This window comes from Lepus europaeus, chromosome 1 (assembly GCF_033115175.1).
Source record: "Lepus europaeus isolate LE1 chromosome 1, mLepTim1.pri, whole genome shotgun sequence".
Lineage (NCBI taxonomy): Eukaryota > Metazoa > Chordata > Mammalia > Lagomorpha > Leporidae > Lepus > Lepus europaeus.
In genome coordinates, this window is record NC_084827.1 from 160,815,598 (window position 1) to 160,837,799 (window position 22,202).

General features: G+C 47.3%; 1 protein-coding gene across 1 annotated transcript in view; it reads right to left on the reverse strand.

Annotated features, from left to right (window-relative positions):
- The window catches only part of MARCHF4 (membrane associated ring-CH-type finger 4), a 118,038-nt gene that overhangs the window by 22,888 nt on the left and 72,948 nt on the right, over positions 1-22,202 (reverse strand). The window contains exon 2 of the mRNA XM_062201851.1: positions 4,397-4,552. Within this exon, the coding sequence (XP_062057835.1) occupies positions 4,397-4,552 (156 nt within the window). The remainder of the gene's footprint in view (positions 1-4,396; positions 4,553-22,202) is intronic.

The window sequence follows — 22,202 nt, forward strand, 5'->3', positions numbered from 1 at the left end:
TTGCATGTTTTCTATGTGCTGATCACTATGCTAGGTGCCGGAGACAGACCACTAGGCAAAACAAGACAAGTCTCAGATCCCATGGAGTTTATAGCCTAGGGAGTACCAACAATCAATGAATTATTCTCAGTTGCAATTTGTCAAGAGTTAGGGAGGTACATGGCATTGAGATCTGACTTTCCAGAGAAAATGATGCTTGAACCAAGTAGGAATTATTAAGCACAGAAAGGATGGGAGAATGCTACAGGCAGAGGGAAGAGCAGGTACAGAGGCCCTGTGTCAGAGGAAGGCACGGTGAGTACGAAAACCTGGGCAAAGACCAGAGTGAGTGGAGTGGAGAGAGCAGACGAAAGTATGGGGTGAGACAACATGAGAAGTAAGAAGGATCCAGCACGTAGATTCTCAGACTATGCAGATTTAGAACTCCTCCCTAGGAGCAAAAGCGATGCTGGGAACGGCTGTAAGCAAGGACGTGGCAGGGTCAGATTTGGGCAGGTGGAAGGAAGGACATCGGCTGGCAGAGATCTGCCTCATGCCCTGCAGGGGACATCCCCAGAAAGCATCTGTGCCTGAACGCAGAGGAGAGGCAGAGCATCTTCCATCTGCCACCAGGGAGACCCTCGCTGTGCATCTGACGGCTTGGGTGAAAGCACTGACTCTGGTTCCTGCCGGCACTGGCCAGCGGCCCCAAGGAGGGGTAACCGTTGGAAGACATTTCACTTGCTAGTCCAGATGCAGGATGTCAGCCTTTACATTTAATTATGCAGATAACATCCCATTACACTGAATTGGGCCTTTTAATTTTCCACTGTTTCCCCTAGCCTAGGGTTACACATAACAAAGGAATGTTCCAGAAGATGGCCCAATTGTTCAGCTTTCGCTTTTGTACAAGCAAATGCTTTTTCCAGAGCCTGGCCCACTGCTTGGAAAGAGGAAAAAGCTTCTGAGAGGGCCTTTTGTTTCTACCATTGAAGGATCAATAACCCCCACCCTGTTCTCCCAGATGTCAGAAACTCCATCTAGAGAGGCACATCCCTAAACCCCCCACCACCAACCAGCCCCCAAGCCACCTGTGGACCCTATGCAGGACTCCTGGGTACTCTCAGAGAGGTGGGGGCAGGCAATGTAAGGGAGGTTGGGAAAGGAAGAGGGGACCAAGGGACCAAGGGACCAGGCTCTGCCACACCACACACCTGCAATGCTGAGAGATTCTGATCCCAGTGTTGTGAGACTTCTCCAGCCCCTGAACTCCTGTTATGTGGCATCAATGCATAGAGCAGGGGTGAGGAACATCAGGCCCATGGGCTGTATAAAGCCCGCAAAATCATTGCGTCTGGCCCTGCCAAGGCAACCCAAGGTGGGACTCGAAATTCAAGAAATCTTATAGTAGGCTAATTTTCTATAATTAAGTTGATAAGTTTGTATGACCTGTGATGGATGTTACAAGTATCCAAATGGCCCTGGCAGACAGAAAGTTCTCCATACCCCTGGAGTGGAGAGACTAAGGGAAAAGGGCACCAGGACTAGAAACTTCCTTCTTTATAGCAGGAAGGGACATCAAGCAAGGGGAGAGATGGCCCAATTCTAGTTGAGCTCTGCCCCAGCTTGCTGAGTGTCACCTGGCGGGGGGGAGGGGGGGTCGGGAAATGAGGAGGACTGTAAGTTTCCTTTCTGAAAAGGTGGACATAATTGGTCCTTCCTACTCCTACTTCCCAGAGTATTATGAGGGTGAAACAAAACAACTTTAAAACCAGTGCTTTGAAATAACCATGAAACCCAGAGCTTTTTATCATCTTCCAGCAAAAAATATACAGAAAGGCACTCGGAGCAGGGCAATCCTAAATGCATCTGCATCCTACATTCATACGTGTCCTAAAGGCATGTGCATGATGGCAAAGAAGCAAAGAGTCTGGGCCAGGACTCAGACCCCTGCGTGCTACTGGGCACCACCAGTGAAGAGCTATGCAGCCTTGGGCAAGCTGCCCAACCCCTCTGTGCCTCCACAGTATCATCTGTAGATTGGGAGTAATAATTGTACCCCTTCACTGTTTCCATGATTAAATTAAATAATATATGTGAACAGTTAGAACGTTGACTGGCACCCAATAATCCACAATGAAATGATCCTTCCTCTAATAGCGATTTGGATGCAACATAGAGAGGAAAGCAGCCATGGAGCCAAGGGCTGTGCGGCAGGTCCTTTCTCAGTGGTGCTTCTGGCCAAGCACATGACATCTAAGACGATGCCCCAGGGTGAGCAGCTGTGCTGTTGCTCACGCCTTTGTATGGGGTGACAGACCTGCACGGAACCTCCATTGTCTGAGAGCAGAGGTAGCTCTGGGATCCCCACCCATTTCTGCACACGTCTGCAGTAGGGCCTGCCAGCGCCATCCTGCACTGCAGACGGCCAGCCAGGCCGTGGGGACAGAAGCTGCACACTGTGGCTGAGCAGGCAGCTGTCTCACACTTGGCTGGGCCCAAGGAACTCCAAACACACAACGGGGACAATTCAGGCCTCAACTACATAGTACTGCTTCCAGGACAAGCTACTTTCTTCCTCTGGTGCTATCTGGCCAATAGCCATTGCATTTGCAGGAGCAGCAAAACTGGAGCGTATCCCCAGTGTTCAGAAACTCACGGTTCAAGATAGCATGTTCACTTACGGCTTGACTCACAGATCAACACTGCCTACCCTGCCATTCCCTTATCTGACTGATGAGATTAGAATAGCCTTTTCTTTTTTGTCTCAAGGAGAAAGTTAGCCCTAAATGGTTTTTCACTTTTGTGAGCCAAGAGGGGGCAGGCCCTTTGAGGTGGGCTCCTGGGTTTGCAATCTGACTCTTCTTGGGGGCTTGAGCCAGCTGGAGAGGAAGCGGAGGGTTAACTTGCTCAGGCCTCTGCTCACGCCCCAGAGGCAGCAGAATCAGCTGTCTCGTGACACAGCTATTTTAAGATGCTTCAAGATTTTGCAATGAGTGGCTGAAGACAGAGCCCTGGCAGGAGGCGGTACTTCTTATTCTGACCTTTGGGTACACCATGGAGATGGTTAAGGGGCCTGGGGCTTCTAGTGCCACCATCCAGAAACAGCTCCCTGACCTTAGCATGCACACTCTCCCACACTCACATAGACCCTCTCACACTCACTCCTTGGGGTCTCAGATAGAATGCCCTGGACACCAACCCCAGGTGTTGCCGGCTGCCTCTCCATGCGAAGACCCCAACCCCGCCTTCCCCACCCAACCCCTGACCCTTGCAGCTTGCAGGATGGATTCTTCCCACACCCCTTAGAGAGCAGGAGTGAAGCTGGACCAGGCTGCTGAAGTCCCCCTGCTCACGCTCACACTGGCTAATTGATTACACACGGATTAACCGGCTGACCGTGAAGATGTGGAGGCATTTCCAGATGCACAGTGCTCCTCCGTGTGTGTGCACCTGCTTGAGGCAGGAGGCTACAAAGGTGGCACAAGCCTGACAGCTGCTCTGGGGACACTGACAGTGTCAGGGCAAGGCTGAGGGGTGGGGTGGCATCAGGAGCCTCCAATCCTCTCGGGATCTGTTTGGCAGACCCCCACCCAGCCATGGCTGTGCCTGCATGTGCCCCTCCCAGCGGCCTTTCTCCTTCTTTCTCTCCCCTTCTCTTGCTTCCTGATTGTCCATTTTCCTGCCTTCCTCTGCTGCCCTCTTCTCTCTCTTCTCCATTTGTGCCTCTGTCCTAGGTCCCAGGAAGTGCAGTCCGTGCATCAGCAATGTCACCATCACCCTGTGCATTGTGAGAAGTGCAGAATCTCAGGCTTGCCCCAGACCTCCCAAACCGGCACAGTCTGCATTTGGACAAGATTCCGGCGGCATCACACACCCCTGAAGGTGTGGCAAGGGCTGTTGAGTCTGCTCTCCTGATTTCTTCCCTTTTGCCCTTCCCTTTAGCTCAGCCCTCCTGCTCACTGCCCCCACCCTCTGCTTTCCCTCCATGCCCTACTCTACGTCTCTCTGGTCCTTCTGCTCTCCACCCCCACCCCTGCATTTCAGGGCTACTCCTCCAAGCCAAGGCCCCACCCCCACCATCACCACCTGATTCCCTCCACATCTCCCTCCTTTCTTTCTTCCCTTACTTTTCTTTTCTTCTGTCCCTCCTCCTTCCTTCGCTTTCCTCATCTACTCACTCACTCATTCCTCCACTCACTCATTCTCTCTCTTGCATCTGATTCCCCACCCTTCTTTTCCTCTGCATCTACTTCTCTCTGTGTGTCCTATTGCTCCCCCTTTTTGCTGGGCCTTGATGGAAAATAAAGTTCTTTCGTCCCCTCCTGCCTGCATGCTGCCCACAGTGCTCACCCACCCAGACCACACCAGCTTCTCCCAGAAGCTTCGAATGTCCGCGGAGAGCCAGTGGTTGTACCTGCAGAGGATTCTTTGTGCTTATGGCGATGACATGGTACTTGTAGTAGCACAGCTCGCAGCTCCAGCAGCCCCGCTCACTGATCCACTTGATGAGGCACGGCTGGTGCGTGCACTTGACAGAGCCATCACAGCGACATGGACTCAACAGCTCCCCCTACAGGGAGAGAGGCAGAAGGTGGTCAGATCTGAGCCCAGAGCGATCTGGTGGGTGGGTGGCGACAAGGGAACTGGTCTGGGCCACCTGACCAGGCCACAGTCTGGGAGCCAAGCAACATCAGTCAGATCAACTAACAGTTCTGAGTCCCTCCTCCCACCCCCACTCCGCCCCGCTCCTAGCTGGGAAGACACGGGATGGCCTTCCCTGCATGGCTCCAGTCCTAGTGTGTCTGCTGGAGTGGGCTGGTTTCCGTGGAAACCCTCTGCTGTCTAAAGTGGGTGTCAGGCTTGACAAGCTTCTGTGGAAACACTCAGCTGGGAGTCACAAACTCAAATGCCCTTGGGGCTAGACGAGCAACACAAGTGACAGATGTCAGCTGTTGGAGACGAGGGTGGGTTGGAGGGCCCAGACCAAGGCGAGAGGGACAGGACCACCAGCTGCAGCCAGCTATAGATGTGAGAACCTAGGGGAACTCTCTATGTGAAACCTCCCAGTAGCCAAAGTTAACAACAAGTCCATGAGGGATCTTCAAAAAGTTGATGAAAATGCATACTATGAGAAATTATGCATGGATTTCAAAATTGTTTGTACCAAAATAAACTTACTTAATTAATTCCACTTTCCATGTACTTTTATCTGGAAGGTTTTTTTTTTTAAGATTTATTTATTTATTTGAAAGTCAAATTTACACAGAGAGAGGAGAGGTGGAGAGAAAGAGAAAGAGGTCTTCCATCTGATGGTTCACTCCCCAATTGGCTGCAACTGCAGGAAATGTGCCAATTTGAAGCCAGGAGCCAGTTTCTTCTGGGTCTCCCATGCAGGTGCAGGGGTCCAAGCACTTGGGCCATCTTCTACTGCTATCCCAGGCCATAGCAGAGAGCTGGATTGGAAGTGGAGCGGCCGAGTCTCGAACCGAGACCCGGTGCCCATATGATGATGCTGGCGCTTCAGGCCAGGGCGTTAACCCGTTGCACCACAGCGCTGGCCCCCAATCTTGAAGTTATTATTTACATATTTTCACTCTATTGGAAAGGCAGAGAGACAGAGAGAGATCTCCATTTGCTGGTTCACTCTTTTTCAAATGCCTGCATTAGCTGGAGCTGGGCCAGACTGAAGCCAGGAGCCTGGAACTCCATCTGGGTTTCCTACATGGGTGGCAGGAACACAAGTACTGGGGCAATCATCCACTGCCTCCCAGGATGCACAACAGCAGGAAGGTGGATCAGAAGCAGAGGAGCCAGGACTCAAACCAGGCACTCTGATGTGGGCTGCAGGCATATTGCTCAGTATCTTAACCACTGCACGAAATGTGTGCTCCTCTGTGAACTGTTTGACGTTCCCTCCTATTGGCAGGGTCCCTTCCCTGCATCTCCAGGCCCTTCCCATGTTCCCTGTTATGGCACTCACACTACGACCCTCTCATAAGGACAACATCTTATCCATTGTTGCATCCCTAGCACCTGGCACAGGGCCTGATACAGTTTGACACTCAGTCCAAATCTGACAGCTAAATGCACGAATATCTGTGTGACGAGCCAGAGGTTTTGCTGCTCCAGAACATGGCCAGCCTCTGGGCTCCAGGTGGGGCAGCTGTGGTGCACCGGAGATGAGCAGCACGCCCAGCAGGGCCTAAGGCCCCTCCGTGTTTCCTAGCTGCTGTACTTGCAGCTCTGAGAAGGACACCGGAGGGGGTGAATGGGGAGAGGCGCTGGGGGAGGGGCAAAAGCCCTCATTATTCACGGCAGCATTTCCTGGGCTCATTAATTCTAACAGGACGAGCTGGGTTTGATTAATCGGGTTGTTAAGCAGCCGTGTCGAATTGCCGATCAGGTAAGAGACATTACTTCCGGTCCCTGGCAACTGTGCAGAGCCACGGAGCTACAGAGCCCAGTGAGGACTGCGCTCCGGGAGGCAGGTATGAGACGTGGCAGGAAGCGCGGCTGGCTGGGGCACAACGGCGAATGTGCCTCGGGCCCTCTATCTTGGCTCTGGACGTGGCGGGGAGCATGACCTGGCCTGGTCCCAGGGCCTGGCTAAGGGACCAAAGGGCCAGGGGCGTGCTGCTCCCCCTGGAGCTCCTTGTTCCCCACCCCCACCCCACGTGCCCTTGAGGCTGGACGACCCCAGACTCGCTGCTGGCACTAGAAATCTTAGGAGGCAAGGACACCGAACCTGCTAGAAAAGGCTAACTTCAGTGAAAGAGGTGATCCAGGACTTCAGGGGAATAAAAATCCAGAGAGAAGCTATTTTAACCTCGGCATTCATGCAAGTTTTGCATTTTACGATTTGGTATAATTTTATGGGCATTTGGGAGGAGGACCATTATCTTTCAGTGTTCAAGACTTCTAAAGAGCTGTAACCAGGGTAAGAGCAAGAGAAGGGGAAACACCCCAGCAGCCATGCAGATCCAGGTTAGATGTAAAATGATCCTTGCAGTAAAGCGTTAAAGCTAAAATAGTAAGAAGCAAAAAGACCCCTATTCGGTGAAGTATTAAGCCTTTTTACTAATGTAGATTTAAAATATGTTATCCCCAAAACTTAAAAAATAAAAATAAAAAAGGAATGGGAGAAGGAAGGATGGTGGGAGGGAGGGAGAAAGGGAATGTCATGTTCTTAGAATTGTATCTACAAATCACATTGAATCTGTTAAAAACTAATTAAAAATTAAAATTTAAAAAAATAATAAAAAGGTGGAAAGTGGAAACCGCGATGGACACCCCCAACCGGCCCCACTCCTGGTAAAAATCTCTCCGTGCGAGAAAGATCCCTATTGAAGAGAAAGGTTTAATGGCTACCCCAAGGCCACACATGGCTGGAATGTAAAGCCCGTTCTTTTTTGATGTCGGACTCTGAGCCCCACCACACCTGCTCTCTGCCTTCTGCCCCTCCGTTCCTGCTGACCCCCAGCACCTGTGCTGTGAGTCATCTGTCCCCTCCTCTCTACACCCACCCGCCATGACCACTAGCTACAAACCTGCTTCTGTCCCTGAAGCACCACCCACAGCTTGGCACCCAGTCATCTTCAAATCCTCTGGGATTTGGGCTGTTCCTACATACCCCATGGAACCGGGCACATCAGACATGCCCAGGAAAGGCATTTACTAACTGGACAGGCACCAGGGGATGGGAAAGGACCAGCCCCTCTGGTCCAGCTCCAGACTCACTAGCCTTTGGCCTGGGAGACTTACTATGATCTTGTCTGCGGAGCTCAGTACACTCCTCAGATCAAAGGGGCTCATTAAATGCAAAAGGCACCTGACACTTCCTCGATGATCTGCTTGGAGCTCTGGGGCCAGAGACCGCTGTGGGAATGACCAAGACAAGAAAAAATGGGATTTTCTCTAATCCTCTGGCCTCCAAGGGATACTGTAGGGGAGTGGTTGAACACATGGCTTTTGGAAGCAGACACTTTGGGTTTTGCATGCCTCTTCATTGCTTGCTGCTGTACAAACTTAGCCAAGCCTCTTAACCTGCCTGAGGCTCCATTTCTTCATCTTTGCATTGCAGGTGGCTCTGAACCCCCCAAAGGCAGTTGTAAGGATTAAATTAAATCATGCGTGCAGAGTGTCAGAGCCAGTGCCTTCCACTGTAAGACCTCTTCACAGAACATTACAATTCTAATAACATTTCTGTAAGAACTTTAAGGTCACCATTCTTTCTACTACGACTCTGTTTTGTTTTCTCACTGTCACTCTAAAGTAGGTCAGGTAGGTAAGGAAGGGAACAAACGCCTTAAGAAAAGGGTCAGCTGAGCCACAGAGTCCGGATTGTGAGAGATTGTGAGAGAGTCTGCCCTTCTGGGTCAAGGGATCAGAAGAGTTTTATTGACTTCTACTCCAGGACTGTCCCCTGTCTTACATGGGGACACTGAGAGCATTGGGAGGACCTTCTTATCTGGAGATACTGTACAGAGGAAGAGAGAAGCCCCCAGGATGAGGCAAGTAGGGTAAGTGGATCACGCTGGACGAAGGAAGCAGGACAGGGTAATCCTCTAGCCTTTGGCTGTGACTGATCGGTAGGAGGCAGAGAGAGTAGGATGGTTCTCCTCACTGCCAATGGCACTGCAAATGGTGGAGCAAGACTCTGGTTGTTTATCCATTCATAGATTTCCTTGCTTATTCTAGGCTTGCTTCATTCCCCCCACCCCCAGTTCTCTTTCAATCAGAAGGTCTTGCTTCTGAAGTCCTTAAGCTACCTGGTTGCCATGGCAGTGGTAAATAAGCCAAAGACTTCCCATTGTACTCACACAGGCACCAGGCACCCCTGGCACTGAGCACAAAGAAATAAACAAAACCTAGTCTAGCAAGAACAGCCCCAGACCACGGCAGAGTTTGCAGTTCTGGGAAATCAGAACAAAGGAGCCAATAGAAACACTGCCTTTTTGGCATGCAGTTTAGGGGTGTGTTTTATTGAGACTAATATGGTAGTTAGGAGATTGCATTCTAATCCTAGATAGACTCAGGTACATCCAGGTTTGTACAGTATGTGTGACCCTAGACAAGTTGTTGAATCTCTCTGGGCCTTGTTTCAAAATTCCCTTATTCGTTAAATATTCATCTGCTATGTTCCAGGCTCTGTTCTAGGTGATAAAGCAGTGGTTAGAACAGACTAGAATTCTCTAGTAGAGAAAGACAATAAATAAGATTAATGAATAAAGTAAGTACCTAAGGTGCTATCATGTGCTATGCAGGAAAAAAAGAAATGGAATGTGTGAGAGGAGGAAAGTCCACACTCTAAATAGGGTGACTGTGGAAGGCTTCACACAATGGGGACATTCGAGTGAAGACTGAGGAAGGTGAAGGAGCAAGCCATGCATATATCTGGAGATTGAGCATTTTGGGCAGAGGGAACACCAAGTTCAAAGGCCTTGGGGCAGAATCATGCCTTCTCTGTTCTAGAGACACACAAAAGGGTAGTGTATGGAGGGTAGAGCAAGTGAGAGGAAGGGAAGTAGAGGTAAGGCAGGAGATATAATGAGATCAAAAGGTGAGGGGACAGATCAGAAAAGGCTGTGGATCATTTTAAGGACATGCATTCTGGAAAGCCAAGACACTGTGGCAAAAAATGTTCTACATGAAGGATCTCTGTGAGCAAGACCCCAGCAGAAAGAAGTGGCCATCAAAGAAGGATGTACTTTTCTCCAAAGGGAGGAGAGATGGGGTTGGCGCTGTGGCACAGTGGGTTAATGCCCTGGCCTGAAGCGTCAGCATCCCATATGGGCGCCGGGTCTCCATTCGAGACCCAGTTGCTCCACTTCCAGTCCAGCTCTCTGCTATGGCCTGGGATAGCAGTAGAAGATGGCCCAGGCCGGCGCCGTGGCTCAGTAAGCTAATCCTCCACCTTGTGGCGCCGGCACACCGGGTTCTAGTCCCGGTCGGGGCACCAATCCTGTCCCGGTTGCCCCTCTTCCAGGCCAGCTCTCTGCTGTGGCCTGGGAGTGCAGTGGAGGATGGCCCAAGTTCTTGGGCCCTGCACCCCATGGGAGACCAGGAGAAGCACCTGGCTCCTGCCATCGGATCAGCGCGGTGCCGGCCGCAGCGCGCCTACTGCGGCGGCCATTGGAGGGTGAACCAACGGCAAAAAGGAAGACCTTTCTCTCTGTCTCCCTCTACTGTCCACTCTGCCTGTCCAAAAAAAAAAAAGAAGATGGCCCAAGTGCTTGGGCCCCTGCACCCGCTTGGGAGACCTGGAAGAAGTTCCTGGCTCCTGGCTTCAGATTGGCACAGCTCCGGCCATTTCGGCCATCTGGGAAGTGAACCAGCGGACCTGGTTCACCACTCTCTCTCTCTGCCTTTCCTCTCTCTGTGTAACTCTGCCTTTCAAATACATAAATACATCTTAAAAAAAACAAAGGGAGGAGAGAACTTCCACTTTGCTTATGGCCTTGTCTAAATACTGACAGAGTTTGTGAATTCAAAAGGCTTCCATAGGCTGGGCAGCTCATGTCAAGAGCCTCGGGCAGTCACTGACATCATACATAAGAGTGTTAATTGTTAAATTAACAACAGGAATCACTGTGCGCTAACTCCCCATGCAGGACCTCTGTCCTCAACGAGTTGTATTATGAGAGTTAACTGTAAAACTTGTTCTCAGTTTTGTGTGTATGTGTGTGTGTGCAAATAGTTGAAATCTTTACTTGGCATAGAGTTGATCTTCTGTGTACAAAGTTAATTGAAAATGAATTTTAATCGATAATTGGACTGGGAAGGGGAGAGGGAAGAGGACAAGGGGTGAGAGAGTAGGTGGGAGTGCGGGTATGGTGGGAAGAATAACTATATTCCTAAAGTACTTATGAAATTTTTATTCCTAAATAAATAAATAATTTTTTATTAAACTTTTATTTAATGAATATAAATTTCCAAAGTACAGCTTATGGGTTACAATGGCTTCCCCCTCCCAAAACTTCCCTCCCACCCACAACCCTCCCCTTTCCCACTCCCTCTCCCCTTCCAATCACATCTTGATTCAATAAATAAATAATTTTTTTAAAAGGGCATGTGTTCATGAATTAAATGGAAATCCTAAATATTTTGAGCAGAGTGCTGTAGCAGCTCTCTGCCTGTAAGCCCACCTTTTCATCTACTTCCAGTGGCATTACTGGATTATGTTTGACAGGAATGCTCCGGCTGCTCTGTTGTGAACAAGCTGGAGGCAAATAGGGCATCACAGGGAGACAGAAGGCTGTTGCAATAACCCAGGAGAGTGGTGAGATGTTGTGGACCAGTGTGGTCGCAGTGAAATTCCTGAGAAATGGCCAGTTTCTGCATATATGTGAAAGACACAGACATTACTATTTGTTAATGGATTGGATGTGGCACATCAGAGAAGCAGGAAAGTCAAGGATGATGCTACTTTTGACCTGAACAATGAGAAGAATGGGAAGTTGCCTTTCCTTGAGATGGGGAAAACTGAAGGAGCAGCAGGTTTTGGAGGGAAGATCAGGAGCTGAGGTTTGGAAATGTCCATTCTGAAATGCCTATCAGATCATGTAGAGATGTCAAATAAGTAATGCATTGCAGGCTAATCTGGAGTTTAGCAGGAGGTCTAAGTTCAATATATAGACTGGAGAGTCACTGGTATTTGAAGCCCTGAGCCTGGATAAAATAGCCAAACAGTGAGTGTAGTTAGGAAAAGGAAAGAAAACCAAGGCTGATCTGTGGACCACATCGATGTCCAGAGGTCAGGAAACGTGGAGGAAACAGCAGAAGGGACTGAGCAGGGAAGGTCAGTGAGGTGGGAAGAGAGCTGATGTTCCAGCAGCCTCAGAAGACAGTGTTTCACAAAGAAGGGAGCAGCGAACCTTGTCACATGCTGCTGAGGAGCTGTGTTGAATGAGAACTGAGTAGTGACCATTGATTTGACGAATTCTCCTCTGGATTTCTTTTATTTTCTAGGTGACATGTGAAGAAAAGTCACGGATTGAGAGTGAAGAAGGGGAAGAGATGTTGGAGGCAGGGGACTGGTATAAAGTAGTCTTCTGGGGGAGTTTTGGAGTGATGATAAATCAAGTATGACTGCAGGCAGCATCAGGGGTGTTTTCCATCAAAATAAGGTGGCTCATCTATGACATTGCAGGAGGATATTTAGCTCCGTGCCTAGCACATAGTAAGTTCTCAGTAAGTGCTGGCTAACATGTGAGGAATTATATTGTGGTTATGGCAGAGCTCCTTGTCTCTAAGGCCACTCTCTCACCTACTGCAAATGTTGACCAAATTCTTCCCTTCCTTTCTTCCTCTTTTCTGTAACATTCTCTTTTTATTTGTAATCTTAGGGATACAAACATTTCAGGGGCTGACAAAACACTTTCATAGACATTGTGTCACCTACTACCTCAATACCCAAGTGAAGCTAGCCCCATTTCTCGGATGAAGACACCCACTCGGAGAGGTTGCTCCTTGCTCTAGTCATGGAAGAGTGAGGCTCTGAACCCAGTTCTGTCCAACAGGTTTCCTCTAATTCATCTAGATTATCTCTACACCAGTCCCTGCTCCTACCCGTGGCAGCCTGTCCATCAAGGTCTAACCTTTCCAGTCCCAATACCAAGACATCCCATTGAGATATAATCACAAAGACAGAAACCCTAGTATGCTTTCCCCGTACCCTTCTCCTCTGAACCTGGTTCCAGGCAGTGTTCACCAGCATTAACTGATGTGTGTATGTGTGGGTGGGAGGACAGGGTAGGGTTTTACTTTCCTCTCACTTCTTCACACCCCCACTCCTGATGAGGAAGAGACATTTGTTAAGACAAAGTGACAGAGATTGTGGTAAGCCTAGCAGTCCATCAAAGTTTTCTCCAAGATGGAGTCTATACATGAGATCTTTATAAAGTTCATGGAGAACACATATTATGAAAAAAAAATATGCAAGGATTTCAAAAGTTTTTGTACCAAAACAAACTTATCCTTTAATTCTATTTTTCTATGAACTTTTAAGTACCCACATATCACCGGAGGAAGTTTCAGTTGCCTTGTAGATTGTCCACTGTGAAGATTCATGGGATCTAAAGCCTTAAAATCAGAACCTTTCCTCCAGGGTGGAGCTGGAACCTGAGTGTGTTGGGGTGGGGAGAAATGGGATTAACAGTGGGAAAAGTCCACTGGGTTTGTGAAGGAGAACAAGGAGGAGTGACCAAGAAAGTGGATTCCCCAGTGTCCATCCTCAGTAGTTTATATGATGATGATGAATGGTTGACTTGATGGTGAAAGTAAAGAACTGTTTTGTGTTACTCCTTGGACTCTCCATATCTGAGGGAGCAGTTGTCAGTAAAGTTTGCCAGTAGCATGCCCTCACAACTTTATGGCCACAACCAAATTGGTCCATGATATTGACTGACTATTTGTGTAGCTGAGGTCTGGGTTGCTGGAGAAGGGTGGGGATGTGGAGGAAGACAAAGGAGGAGCACAATGGACCCAATGGATAGAAGGAAGAAACTAGGAAAGTCTAGAAGATTCCAGTGTCTTCTTCCTTCAGTACATCAGGCAATGATTTCTTGATTTTATAGACCTGTGCTTCCACAGCATCAATGTGTCAGCATCAGGATGAAGAAAAATAACTGATCATGAAGACCTTCTTGCCAGCAAAGATTACAGAGGAGAGATGAATTAGGGGAACATGTGACTCCTGGCTGCCCTAGAGGATGATAAAGTAACTTTCCCCTTATCAGTGGGAAGCAGGCTGGTTAGCAAGATGACCTCCAAAACCCCCATGGCCCTAGAATCCATTGCTGTTCAAAGACCAACCATTCTGAATTTTCTGCACATTGTGTCAGACAGGGTATGGACAGCTCTTTTGTTCTGGTTGGGGTCTTTTCCTGCCACACTCTGAGCTCCCCCACCCATCCATGGCACCAGACATGCCCCCTGTCCCAGCCAGGTCAGCCCCAGGCTTCCCACTTCCTCTTTCAATGATGCCAGGGCCAAATCTTGGCTTTAAGAAACTGTGGCAACACTGCAAGAAGGAAATGAGGGATTGTTGCGAGATAATCTGATTTTAAAAAGAAAAAACTCCATTACCAAGAAAAAAAAGAGATGTGATGTCTTAATGAGATGAAGTTATCCACACTAAATCCAATTAACCACATAATTATTTCTAGCTCTATTCTCATGCCAGCACCTTCCTTTCATAAACAGACACGCACACACACACTCATACACACCAATCACACACACACACAATGAACCTCCATCTTTATGGAAACTTTTCCCTCCTATCTGCTCATCATCTCAAAAAAAAAAAAAAGGAATGCAAAAAATAAATAAAGACAAAGAAAAACAAACAGACCCCAACCAAACCCTCTAGACTGTGCTTTTCATTTCCACAATAATTATTTTATTCCTGCAGTGCTTTTCCCCCTGTAATTTAACTGGTATAAGACAAATGCACCTATTGCCTCTAACTGCCTCTAAATTTACTCAACTGGTACTAGAAAGAAGATGTTAACCTCACAATAATTGAATTTAAATAACACCCAATTCTATGAAGTCAAACATGATCTGCATAATTAACAAGTGAAGCTATCTAGGGGCTGGTGGAAAGAGAGAAGGTCATATTTAATGTGTATTTTCATAATATCTGTATTTCTAATGACATGAATACATTATTCTGTCCGTTTGTCATTCTGTATAAGTCATCATTACCATCACCATAATTATCAAAGAGCTGAAACTGAAGACTGATCTGCCTTCAGTCCTCTGCCTGGCTCAATAAGAAAACATAATTTAGATAATCCTTGGCTGACCAGAATCAGGCTCTTTGTATAGGTGGGCTGGACCTGTCTCCCAGAGTCCACTCAAGCAGACTGAAATTTCAGTGATGCCAGGTCACAGTGTTCTCTGCATTTCCCAAGCCAAGGGCACAAGTCATCTGGCCAAGTTCAGGGGCAAAGACAGCCACCCACTAAGGTCAGTCCTCTGTGTTCCTTACAAGCTGTCAGCCTCAGTTGTGCAAAAACCCTCGTGGTGTTCTTTGAAAGAAGTGGAGTGAAAGTTCCCAGGATGTAAATTTCTGTCACTGTAATTAACATAGTGTTCAGTGTTTTTAAGGGAGACAGGAGATATTACATGTGCAAATGAGCTGCTGTGATGCGTTACACTTCACACAAGTTCTGGGTCACAGCCCTAGGCACTCAGCAGCACCTCTATGTGTAGCTGACTCTCGCAAGGCATTCTGGGTGCCAACCCTAGTTCTTCCGCTCTCTGCCTGGTGACTGTGGGTTTAAGCTATCAAGGCCTTGATTCTTTGGTTCTCAGAGTTTAGTGAGCATAAGAATCACCTGAGGATCTTGTTAAGAATCCACAGTCTGGGGCTTTCAGATAGCTGAATGCCGAAGTTCTAGAAAGAAAATGGGAGCTCCTTGCCTCATACCTTGCTCTGCCTCTCTTCCATCTGGTTGTTCATCTGTATCCTTTGTAATAAGCCAGATAAAATAAAAAATAAAAAAGTTCACATTCCCAGGCTTTATTCCAGAAATTCAGATCCCATGAACAATCATTCTTTGTCTCTTGAAGCCAAAGGCTAGCTGAGACGCCCTTTGTGAAGATCTGGATCAAATACTCTGTGGCAAACCTGTCTCTTACATCATTTTACAACTCTTACCTGCACAAAGATGAAAATAAACACCAACAGCTAAAATCAATTGAGCACTTACTGCATGCCAAGCTCTGTCCATACACCCTGACTACTGGGTTCAAATCCTGGTTTTCCTACTTAGCAAATCAGGTGTTGTGCAAGTTACATACCCACCTTGGGCCCCAGTCCCATCACTTACACCTATGCAATTTAGCTAGTGCTTCTGCTATTGTTGCTGCCTCTCTTGCCAGCTTAGAATTTTGAACATGTGCTAGGATCCAGAAATTTTCATGCATGAGATGGTGTAGCTTGGTCAATGGTATCCATGGACCCTGGCTCCCTAGGCTGAATCCTTGCTCTGCCATTTGTGACCTTGGGCAAGTTTCCTCAAAGGTAAAGTGGGACCAAGGACAGTACCTGCTACCCCAGGCTCTCATGGGATAACGCATAATGAGATGTCCCTAGACCCTCTCTGACACACAAGGAGTGCTCACTGTAGCAATGACAAAAGTGTGGTACAGGATGCTGTGGACAAGAGGCCTCTGTAATTTGTTGCCTTACTAACCACCTCACTTTACTGCCTTGTAAACAAAGCTCATCAGTCTGAAACCCAGGAGTCCATAAGTTACCTGGGAGTCTGGATGATGCTGTGGTGAAACCCAGCGTCTCCAGGTGCTGCCAACTGCCCTGTTATCAGAGTGAGGAAGGAAGACAGCAGACAGCATGTCTCTGCATTCACCTGCCTGACTCTGTGTCCTTCCATGGGATTCATCTGTCCCCAGGCTGTCTTCCCTCACCTGCACGTGACAGGGCAAGGTGAAAAGGCATTAAATTGTGAGTGCTCACAGCCATCACTCTGTCTCTTTCCCTGCAGGTAGGGCTGGCAACTTGTACATTCAGGGCCAACTAACAGCTTCATGATGTGTACGGGAAAGGAGAAGCGAAAGCGGAGCCAAGAGGCTAAAATGACCTGCATCCTCCAGAGCTTAGCAGGGAAGGGATCAGTAGAAGGAGAAGGATTGTTGTGGTTTCATTTCCTCTGTCTGCTTTTATGGAGATGGGGTAGACCCGCTGCCTCTGTAAGAGATTTGCCTTTCTTCATCTTTAGCACCTTACTCCATTTCAATCCAAAATCTTGAAGCCTGGAGAGGGCACCAGCCTTTCCTGGGACGGGCAGCGGAGCAACACTGAGATAGGAAACAATTCAGACCTGACCCCCCAAGTCTCAGAGTCAGCGCTGTAAAGAGTGGCTCCCATGCCCGGCAGGACTGCTGCCCCGCCTTGCTCCACAGGTGATGCCCACACCAGAGTCGGCCGAGAAGCCCGCCCAGTTCTCCCTGCTCCTCTCTGGGAAGCATCCCATTCCTGAAATCTTGGCACCAGCTCCCTGTCAGGAATAAGCATGCTAAGTAAACTCTGTATTACTATGGCGTGTGAATCGACGCCGGTCTGCTGGCTCCAAGCTTCTGCTAAGTCGCTCCAAGTGGCTGTGGCTTCTGTCATCTTGGCAATTTTATTTTCTTTTTTTCTTTTTTTTTTTTTTTAAAGTTCTGTATTCCTTACTTCTGAAGCTGGGAAGAACCAAGGGGGAGGGGCATCTTCAAGGGTCCTCCTCCCTATCTCTCAGACACCCCAACCCTGACAGAAGATGGAAGGAGCCTGAGTCCCCATTGCTCATTGGTGCCTCCAAGTTCATGTGCAGAGCCACAAATGAAAACCAGTGTGGACCAAGGCCAAAGTTGATAGAGTGGCCCGAGCCTCTGCACTCAGGAATTGGGGGCTGTTCCTGGACCAGCACTGCCTCCCTCCAGGGGACTGAAGCCCCAGAACTCAGTCCTCGGCAGCACGGGTTGATCTCTAACTCTCGGCTCTGGTGTTTCAGAACTCACATGGCACAGACCCAGGAGCTGTTCGAACACAAGAACACACTTTTTAAACCCACCCAGATTCTCAGATTTTGCCCGGTTTGGGTGCTTGTCTCTCACTTCATTTGTGCTGGCATGGAAAGTATCGCTTCCTTGTATTTTGCCTTTCATCTCTGTTAGATGATCATATGGTTAGGCAAGAAATAAGGACTGGTTGTTTTCAGTTTCTTCTATGATTTAGTGACCCAAGTCCAGGTTCTCCCTTCTCTTATACATCACCATTACTTAAAACTTTATTCCAGGCCAGTGCTGTGGCATAGTGGGCAAAGCCTCTGCCTTTGGCACTGGCATCCCATATCGGCAACATTTAGAGTCCTAGCTGCTCCACTTCCATCCCAGTTCTCTGTTGATGTGCCTGGGAAACCAGCAGAAGATGGCCCAAGTAGTTGGACCCCTGCACCCACATGGGAAACCCAGAAGAAACTCCTGGCTTTGGATTGGCCCAGCTCTGGCTGTTGCAACCATTTGGGGAGTGAACCAGGAGATGGAAGATCTCTCTCTCTCTCTCTCTCTCTCTCTGCCTCTTTGTAACTGCCTTTCAAATAAATAAATAGATAAATAAATCTTTAAAAAAAACTTTATTCATCTTCCCTTTGGCCATTATCCATCCACCCAGCAAAGTTCTAGTTTTTGATCTTATTCACATGGCATCTATCATTTCAATCACTTTTTTCCTAGACCTTTGCTAGCCAATTAGATTTTTAAGGGAATTTTTCCTGCTATGTCCAAGACACAAGCTGACAAGGAGAAATAGAAATGTGCCAGGGGATTCCAATACAATCCCATCAAGGTTGCATGTACCAGTGCCACCTCACTAGTCCACGTGATCAATTTCATGTCACAATAAATCATAATGATAGGTCTAAGAGTCAAAGGGATCACATAAACAAGACTAGTGTCTGCTAATACTCACTGATAGAATAAAAAAGGGAGAGAACGATCCAACATGGGAAGTGGGATACACAGCAGACTCATGGAATGGCAGATGTCCTAAACAGCACTCTGGCCTCGGTATCAGCCCTTAAGGCATTCAGATCTGGCTGAAGAGCCCATGAGAGTATTTTATGCATGGAAAGCCAAGACACTCTGGCAAAAAAAAAACAAAAAACAAAAAACAAACAAAAAAAACAAAACCTAAATGAAAGATCTCTGTGGGTGAGATCCCAGTGGAAATAATGGACTATCAAAAAAGGAGGCATTTTTCTCTGAAGGGAGGAGAGAACTTCCACTTTGACTATGGCCTTGTTTAAATAAGATCAAAGTCGGCAAGCTCATGGGGCTTCCATGGTCTTGGCAACTCATGACTAGAGCCTGGGGAGATTGCTGACGCCTTAAACAAGAGTGTCAATTTGTTAAGTCAACAACAGGAGTCACTGTGCACTTACTCCCCATGTAGGATCTGTGCTTAATGTATAGTTCAATGTGAATTAATGATATGACTAGTGCTCAAACAGTATTTGGCACTTTGTGTTTCTGTGTGGGTGCAAACTGTTGAAATCTTTACTTAATATATACTAAATCTACCGTCTATATATAATGATAATTGAAAATGAATCTTGATGTGAATGGAATGGGAGAGGGAGGTGGAGATGGGAAGGTTGTGGGTGGGATTGAAGTTATGGGGGGAAACCATTGTAATCCATAAACTATACTTTGGAAATTTATATCTACTAAATAAAAGTTAAAAAAACTTAAAAAAAAAAAGTGTGCATATATTTGTTGGAACTCAAATTTTTCCTCATCACTACAGTCCCTTCCCACATACAAAATTCCACCCCAGGTCAGGAATATAACATACAACTCTTTTAAACTTGTAAAATTTTCCATCACATTGAAAGCATTCTCAGGGCAATCCATGAAGACTGTCCTGGAATAGAATTCCAAATTCAAATAGCATGGATTTTTTTAAATGTTTATTTGTTTATTTATATTTGAAAGGTAGATAGAGGAAGAGAGATTGCTCTATCTGTAGGTTCATCCCCAAATGCCCACAACACTAGGGCTAGGCCAGGCCAAATCCAGGAGCCTGGAACTCCATCTTCTCCCACACAGGTGACAGGGACTCAAGTACCCAATCTGTCACTTGCTACCTCCAAGGATGTACACCTGCAGGAAGCTGGATCAGAATTGGAATGGGGATTTAAACCCAGGCATTCTGACATGGATTGCAGGTGTCGTGGTGTCTGAACCACTGCACCAGATGCCTGCCCCAACATGGAAACTTCTAAGGCTGTTCAAACAGCTTTGCTAAATTGGCCGTCAGAGAAATGACACTAATTTCCATCTCTATCACCAGAGTGTGTTGGTGTGTGCTACTGTTGCCTCCATTCAAGATCTAGTCCTGGGCCCGGCACTGTGGCTCACTTGGTTAATCCTCTGCCTGCAACGCTGGCATCCCATATGAGCGCCGGATTCTGTCCCGGTTGCTCTTATTCCAGCCCAGCTCTCTGCTGTGGCCCGGGAAGGCAGTGGAGGATGGCCCAGGTCCTTGGGCCATGCACCCACATAGGAGACCAGGAGGAAGCACCTGGCTCCTGGCTTTGGATCAGCGCAGCACACCAGCTGTAGCGGCCATTTTGGGGGTGAACCAACGGAAGGAAGACCTTTCTCTTTGTCTCTCTCTATCTGTAACTCTACCTGTCAAATAAATAAATTAAAAAAATAATAAATTTTAAAAAAGATCTAGTCCTTTCTCCACATTCTCATGGGTAGCTCTCCATAGTGCCACAGCTGTGAGCCAAAGAAGAACAGCTCAGAAAATGCCGAGTCTGCCCCTTCCTACATACCTTTCTTTGCACTATAGGGAGGGAGCAGGACAAGGCTGCTGAGCCAAGACAGTGCCAAATGAGAAATGAGTAACAGTGCAATCAAGGCAATCTTAAGCGATGGAATCAGTCATGAGAGACACCAGGAACACCTAGCCAGTGTGAGTCTGTTTAGTCTTAGCCTGGGTGCCTCCCCCTCTCTGGGGAACTGATGGATGCTAGGGATGACTTGCAGTATTCTCATCAAGAGTCTCAGCATAGCTCAGTCTCTGAGATGGTGAACTATAGGCTAAGACATCCTGAACTGAAGGGTTCCACACTGAAGGCAAGACAACTATATAACTCCCCACCACTGCCCTTTAAGATACCTAGACATGGGAACTCCACTCTCTTCTCCAGTAAGACGTTGTGTGACCGGGAGACTTTGTAGTTAAAACCACAAAATCTAAGTTGCAATTTCAGCCTTTTCCTCTATTTTCATGTTGAATGAACAATGCTCAGGCTTTAACATCAGACAACGTCTGGCTCTGCCATTTCCTAGCTATATCAGTTACACCAGCTGATAACTATCACATCTTGTATTTGCATCCAAAATCAGTGCCTTAAAATAACCACTTACTATTTTTTACAGGTCTACAAGGAGGCTCTGTGATTTTGTTTAATTTATCTTGGCTGGATTGATCAAGCATCTGTGAGTTGGTTAAGGGTTCCTCATCCAGGACAAGATTGCCCACTGCTGCTCCACCTATCTCTCAACACCCAATCATACTGCCCAGGTTTGCGTGATGGTTGAAGAGTGCCCACTAGAGAGGGCGAGTTTCAATGCAAAACGCTTTTCAAGCCTTCACTTGCAACAAGTTTACTAATGTTTTATTGGCCAAAGCAAGTCATGTGTCTATTGCAGAGTCTCTTTTAATAGGCTTAACAACAGAAGGGGCTACAGAGAGGCATAAAGATCTAGGCCATTAACACAATAAATCTATCACCTTAGCTTTGTGAATTTGGACAGTTTTCTCAACTTCTCTAAGCTTTATTTCCAACATGTGTAAATATGAAGAATTTCTGCAGGATTTCACATATGTTATATATAACATAACATGTCAAATGCTTGCTACATGATAAGCATTCCATGTCTATTAATTTTCTTTGACCTTCCTTTTCCATCATTTAAACTTGGTCTTTTTTTTTTTTTTAAAGAAAATGCACCATTCCTATGCATAACATTTTACATTGAAAGATTCAACAAAATAATACCAAATATTATGTCTGTGACTTTTGTGGGATCCACAACTCCTAGCTTGTGCTATATGAAATAAAGGCCCATTCCAGGGGCCAGTATTATGTCACAGCAGGTTAAGCCATCGCCTATAATGCTGGCATCCCATGAGTGCTGGTTCGAGTCCCAGCTGTTCCACTTCCCATTCAACTCCCTGCTAATGCACCTGGGAAAGCAGCAGAAGATGGCCCAAGTGCTTGGGCCCCTGTCACTCACATGGGAGATCTGAATGGAGTTCCAGGCTATTGACTTTGGCCTGGGCCAGCCCCGGCTATTTCGGCCATTTGGGGAATGAACCAGAATAAGAAAGATCTCTCCATCTCTATCTCTCTCTCTCTCCCCCTGTCTGTAACTCTGTCTGTCAAATAATAAAATAAATAAATCTTTAAATAAAAAAGGCCCATTCCAATGACTTGGAATTTGGAGAATAAAAGAGTTGAGGAGTCTCTCCTCCCTTTATTCCTGGAACTGTCCAGGCAAGAAAAGACCCCTTGGCTCTCTGGTAGAGCCCTACTACACAGGGTGAAATGGAAAGGGCTAACTATTTCATTAACTCAGCAGACACAACAGGACAGGGAATACCCATTTCCTAATTTAAATGTGGCCTTGGAGGT